The sequence below is a fragment of the Centroberyx affinis genome, unplaced genomic scaffold, assembly GCF_046629955.1.
Source record: "Centroberyx affinis isolate AG114_WGS23_722 - 3 ecotype Tasmania unplaced genomic scaffold, CSIRO-AGI_Caff_v1 ptg000229l_1, whole genome shotgun sequence".
NCBI classification, from domain to species: domain Eukaryota; kingdom Metazoa; phylum Chordata; class Actinopteri; order Beryciformes; family Berycidae; genus Centroberyx; species Centroberyx affinis.
The window spans coordinates 1-6,368 of NW_027278916.1; the positions used below are offsets into that span (position 1 = coordinate 1).

At 43.9% G+C, this 6,368-nt stretch overlaps 1 protein-coding gene across 1 annotated transcript; it reads right to left on the reverse strand.

The window, feature by feature from the left end:
- Positions 1–3,631: 3,631 nt before the first annotated feature.
- On the reverse strand, positions 3,632–6,098 carry prr35 (proline rich 35). Its single transcript, XM_071542412.1, has 2 exons — positions 4,693–6,098; positions 3,632–4,463 (listed from the first exon to the last, which is right to left on the reverse strand). Exons 1-2 carry the CDS (start codon positions 6,096–6,098, stop codon positions 3,632–3,634), a joined length of 2,238 nt encoding a protein of 745 aa, XP_071398513.1.
- Positions 6,099–6,368: the final 270 nt, after the last annotated feature.

Sequence of the window (6,368 nt, forward strand, 5' to 3'; positions counted from 1 at the left end):
ATCACATTCATTACAAAGTAGCATTTTCTAGGCTCTCCATAAGCACTGCATCAGAAACTGGACTGTTGTAAATCCATTCACAGTGAACTGCCAGTCAACCGAGAAGAGAAGAGTGATCTGGCTTTACTTACTTTACTAATTTTCCAATTAAAATAATCTACTTTCAACTTTATCCTCTCTGCCTTTTAGAATAAATTTTACTTAGAATGCATGCAATTTAAGTACAATGTAGTACTAACCTAGTAGCAACTCCTGAATATAACATTATATATATGTAAGTTAACATTCAGTTTTCTTGCCAACAACATTGTTCATGTACAAACCATGACAAATTATATTAAATCCTCCTTTTCATAAGAATATCTTGCATCACATTAAAAGGAAAACATATTTATACAGTATGACTTTGACAGTATGAAGACTAAAACATACCCTTTCATCTCTTCTGATGCTGCTTTACTTTTTGCAGCTGCACTTCCCATTTTAACCTTTATCAAGTTCTCTAAATGTCTTTGCGGGGGAAGGAGGTTGTTGTGTGTAGAGTTGTAGTCACACTATTGAATGTTCTCATCTTGCTCAGTTACTGTGGTAATGTTTTTTTTTTTCAACAAACACGTTAATTTTGTTTCAATGTCAGATGATTTTGAGGATGTGCAGCTGCAGGAGTGTACAAAAAATTAAGACATTACAGATCTCAGCAAGCATCACTTCATCCATCTTTACATGGCAGCTCCAGTTATTTCCTTTTTTATGTACAGAACAAACAGGCTGAAAGCAGCAACCCTGCCTACAGCAGTCAGACTGTACAATACAGAACTGAACGGAACAAAAGATGGATAGCTGAAGTCTTTGGGGTCTGTTTTTGTTTTTGTCTGTTTTGTGTTGTATATTGTTGTTCTTTTTATGGCATTTCAAAATGTATGCATGGTTGTATGTAAGTGTATGGTTGTATTTTGTAAATGCGTATGTATGAGTATGAATGAATGGGTGCATGTGTGTATATAGATATGTGTAGTTTTTACATTTTTATGAAGGACAATCATGTATAGATATATTTCTTTTTTTTATTAATGTAAATTCTGCTTCTATTCAGTTATTAACTGTGAGCATGAATACTAATAAACTCAAACTCAAACGCAGTAACTTAAGACTTTTTTTTTGCATTGAATCAATCTGTGAAAATGTTGAAAAGATCATTTTTTGAAAAGCCAGCAATATGGGTGTATTTCATTGTGAAGCAATGGCAACACAAACTATAGCATTCATTGTTCAATGTTATAATTCCTGATGTGAGTTGCAAGCCTCTATGAAATATTCACAGATTCAGTCAGTGAGTGAATCAGGAAACAGGTTTGAAAAGCAAAGAGGAAATAAATGTTAGTATTCAGAACACAATCAACAATTATGTTGCAATGGAAGTTCATGAAATTGAGTAAGAAATACAAGTTTCATATTCAGTTCCTCCATGAGATATTGTCACTCAAACTATTGAATGTGTTACCATCTAAGTCATTGATGTAACATTAAACGACATAATTTAAACTGAGCCTTTCAACTCTCAACTTACTGTCATGCCCTGTAGCTCTTACTGCATTGAATGCAAAACATAGACAAATATTGTTGATATGATATTTAAAAACAAACAAACAAACAAACAAACAAAGGATAAAATGCAGGCATTAGCAACACACATCCATGTTCTCAACAGGATCTTTGTCCACACGAGGGAGCTATCGGCTTTGGTCCTATTTCATTGAAGCTATACTGCATATAAAGACTGTACTGTGTTTGTAGGAGAAATTATATTTTTTCATGCCAAAGACGCCCAAATGGAGAACCCCAGAACAGACAGAGAGACATTGTGTTAACTGGTAGCTTAAATGAAATTACCTTAAAATGTATATATTTTCCTTTTTTCAGAAGACCCACCATCAAGAGTCTCTGGGTGTTCCCAGACTGTTGGACTGACAGACTGACTGCTGTAAAACTTCATATTAATGCTGCCTAAATTTAAAATCTGTCTCAGTAAAGCACTGAGCGCTCTGCATCGTTGAAAGGCTATGGGAGTCTTACAGCAATTATGTCTTAGTGGGAAACTGGAGAAACTATAGATTTCTATTTTTCATTTTTGAAAATGAAATGACAAAAAATTGTTATGGCGCACATCTGATGCTTCCTTATCTGATGCTTCCAACATTTTCTTATTAATATGCTAAATATGTTACATTTTCATTGTTTGAATGATAGTGGGTTTTTTTTAAAGAACTAGTGAAGATTTACAAATATGACTTTAGTAATAATATCTTTAAGCCAATTAAGATATTCAGTTTACATCAAATATCGATTTAAAAAAAACTCACGGTTAAAGAGAGCAGACAGGCATTTTGACCTCTTCAGGATGAACGTCCATTGCGGTTCTTCTGGTCATGGCAGCTGACCTTTGCGGCTGTGTGTTGGGTGTGAGGGTGGCGAGGGGGCAGGAGGAAGCAGGCCAGCCTGGCGCTGTGTGCCCGACCTCGGGGCAGACAGGTGCTCCTCCGCTTAGCCTATGTGGAGCTCGGCCCCGGGGCCCTGACCTTTGCAGGGGGGCTCCTGGACCTAAGAGCCAGGCGCAGGTGACCCCGCTGACGGCGTTTTAGCTTAGGGAGCCGCTTCACCTTTAGCACAGCCACCCCACTATGTCAGGGCGGATAGAGGAGAGTCACAGGGGTCGTGCCACTACGTATCAGCGGAGCCTGCTTGTCTTTTTGTTTGCTAACCTGTAAGCCCCTGACTCTGTTTAGCAGACCAGTCATCATAACGTTTAGCCTCATGGTCTTTACAAAAGGCAATGTGACGTACAGTACACTGATGAATCCACATTATAACATTATTATATTCCATCTCATGCTGAATGTTATTTTCTTTTATGCAATAAAAAACAAATCTTTCATTATTTTATTCTTTTCTGGTGTTTCGTGTTCCTCTGATATGTGGATGTTTGTTTCCTTTCTGTTCATTTTTATTGCCACAATTTCACAAAGAAGAATAAGACACTTTGTTGTTTCTTCTCTTTGTTTATTCAAAGAAATACAGTGTGTATAATACAATTTTATTTTCATCAAATGCAATAATACAGTCCAACATGACATCATCCATATAAAACATAACATTTACCTTTAAAACATTTTACTTACATTAATCAAATAATTACATTATTTACAAATCAGTTCAAAGGATTGTCTCTCAATATTATTCTAATGGCCTTACATTAAAAATTCTTGTTCTTTCACCTTTTGTCTTGGTAAGTGCTGGTCTATTTGTTTTTTCATTTTATAAGTCGCTCATTCACATTACATTTTACTATTATCTTTAAGAGAATCCTATAGTAACAATCAATGTCCAGTTAGTGCATTAGTATCAATTCTCATTTTCCATATTTTGTCCTTCATTCTCTGTTTGTCTTATAAGGTGCTAAATCTTTGAGGTTGATGTGAAGGGAACTTGGGGATGAGAGTGACAGGCTTCTTTTGAGCAGTGAAAATCGAAGGGCATGCCAATGATAAAGACAAATTCATGTAGCTGTAGCATTTGAACAACTGTATGGAATCAGATTTATTCAGGCTATAGACATATACAGATGAACAGAGTTTTAGTTGTCTGTAGCTGTCAAGGGGCTAGGAGGACACTGGGCTTCTAGTCGCTGTATGGACGGCGGTCTCTTTTGGGTTTTGGCAGAGGTGGGGATGTCGGTGAAGACCACGGGTCGGCCGTCGGGGCAGAGCAGGACGCTGGAGTCGGCCTCACACTTAGTGGTTCTGCTTGGCCATAAGGCCTCAGCCGGACTGGGCCTCAAACCCAGGCTGCTGGGGGAGAGAACCTCTGTGTTTACCACCGACACACCCGCCTGACTCATCTTGATCAGCATGTCCAGCGACTGCTTACGACTCTCCAGAGAAGCCTTCATTGCCTTCCTCTCGCTCTCCTCCTCATCGTCATCCTTTTCCTCCTCTACCTCCTCGTCTTCTTCCTCCGTCTCTGTCGTGTTGTCTTTCAGGCCGCCGTCCTCTCTCACGCCCTGGTCACCGGGGGCGACCGCATCTGTCGAGTCTTTCTTCACTGACAGGTCGAGAGGCCCTTCGCTCTGGCGGGCCGTCCGCTCCAGAGCCTGGTGGATGTGCGAGAGCTCGCTGCGGATTTTGTTCAGGTGTTCCCAGAGGTGGCGCTGGGCGGGAAGGTCCTCTTTCTCCAGGTGGGAGATTTTGCGCTCAGCCTCCTGGTACTCCTGCAGGGCCTTGGAGAGGTCGCTGAGGAGGGCAGCCACTGACTCTGAAGCTCCCTCCCCCATTGTCCGGGCAGCGGTCGAGTCCTGGCTATTGGGTCCCCCACAATTGGGAAGAGAGGATGATTCACTGTTGGGACTGGTGAGGGAATCACTGTACCAGGATTCGGTAAGCCGAGTCTGGGGCTGAGCACTCTGTAAACTAAGGAGGAGAGAAGTATTTAGAGATTTTCAATTAGATACCTACGACATTTACGTCTACCACAAAAAGAAATACCCCTACATGTATGACACATACTATAGATAATTCTATGATGAAAATAACAATGATCACACTACTACTACTGCTACTGCTTCTACTACTGTTACTACTAATAACAAGAGGAAGAAGAGGAAGAAGTAGAAGAAGAAGAATGTATTGAGATTCTTACCTGCTATGGAGGAGAAGCTTGTCCGCTGCCATAGTAAGAGTTGAAGCATTCTGGATGTTCTTTAGAAGGTCCAAGGTGAAGCCCATGGCCGGCTTCTTTTCCATGGGGGACTCGTGGTTCCCCAGTGGGGCCCCGGTCCTCTTGAGGCCCCACCCTGCTTTACCCTCCTTGGCTGTAGCCTGCAGTTTATCCCCCAGCCTGTAACCTGGGTCAGGGGACTCTCTCTGCGGTGACACCCAGCCAGCAGGGGACACCGCGGTGGTCCCCGGCCGCAAAGCAGGCACTTTCCACAGATTGACTTTGGGCTGGTAGCCAGACAAGGGATTAGCCTCCAGACTGTTTGCGGAGGTTTTGAGCCCTTTGCCGGCGTCACTCTGACCGGAGGCTGGACCGAAGGTGTGCTCACACAGGAAGGGGTAGTAGAGACGAGGAGGGAGGAGGGCTCTGTCTGCATGAGGGTGCGCGCTGGAGGCAGGGTGCATGAGCTGAGCGGCCGAAGCGAGGAAGGGAAGCTGGGCGAGCTGCGCGTGGGTTTGGGCAGTGACGTTGGTGGCAGCAGTGGGAATAGCTGAGTTCACGTAGGAGAAGAGGCTGGGGCTTATGGGGTAGCCCACCCCGAGGACTGACAGGTTGAGTCCGGTGGGATCCTGGTAGTCCACCAGGTTGGGCGGAGGAGGGTAGCAGGGGATTGAACTGCCCACGCGGGGCTGGGCACCTTCAGCCTTGGCCTTAGTGTGGCTGGTAGCTAGCAGCCTCCACTGCTCTGACAGCAGACCGGGGGCTGTTAGACATGTTTTGGACAGCTTATAGTGTTTCAGCTGGGCCTCTACCTCCACCGAGCGCGCCCGTAGAAGCTGGTCTTCCAGGGAGAACATGTCAGCCATCAGGAGCTCTGATTCTGGCCGTTTGGTTTTCTTGGTGGCACCTTCTACAGCGTCTCCTCTGTTGCTGCCGTTACTGGAGCTCTCCTTTGTGAGCTCTGCTCCCTCCGCTCGTCCTCCCTCCTCTTCATCTTCTGGCCCCTGGCTTTCCCTGTCCTCTCCTTCCTCCTCCATTATCCTTCGCTGCCTGGGTCTCTCCTCAGTCCCTGTTACTTGCTCTGGCTCATCTTTCCCAGTTGCATGGATGCCGTGTGCCTGCTGGAGGGGTCGGAGCTGGTCCGGGTGCAGAATGTTGCCCTTTTTATACGGCCAGTCTGACTCTATGAGCAGGGACAGGGAGTTCTTACATAGGCTGTACTTCATATGGTTGTACAGGTGGGACTTCTCCATGCAGGTGAAGGGGCACTGGAAGCATTTGTAGTTGTAGGGTTTGCCCCATGGCCGGGGAATGTAGTGGGGCTTCTTGGGTTTGCGCTCCTTGTGTTTGCAGGCGGACGTCACTTTACACGCGTCGTCCTTGGACATGATTGAGATAGACCGCTCACAGTCTTGGTGTTTATCAAGATTATGTGACTGTGTTAGACTAATGAGATTTCAAGTTAATTTTTTTAGACATTAGTACATTTCATTTGTTGTGAACGTTTCCTCGGGCTTGAATGTAGATGGGTGTGAAAAAGAGCATTCTCTCTACACAAGTGGAGCGGGGCCTGTGGAATACAAAAGACAAATTGTTAGAATGATGAGTAAAGAAAAAAAAAAAGTCAAAACATCAAAAACATCAGATTGACAGTGTAG

Bases quoted from the DNA above. Each gene is read 5' to 3' on its own strand.
- prr35 (XM_071542412.1), bottom strand. From the start codon at position 6,098: ATGTCCAAGGACGACGCGTGTAAAGTGACGTCCGCCTGCAAACACAAG. The intron at 4,464-4,692 runs GTAAGAATCTCA...TCTCCTCCTTAG, and splicing joins AAGCTTCTCCTCCATAGCAG to TTTACAGAGTGCTCAGCCCC.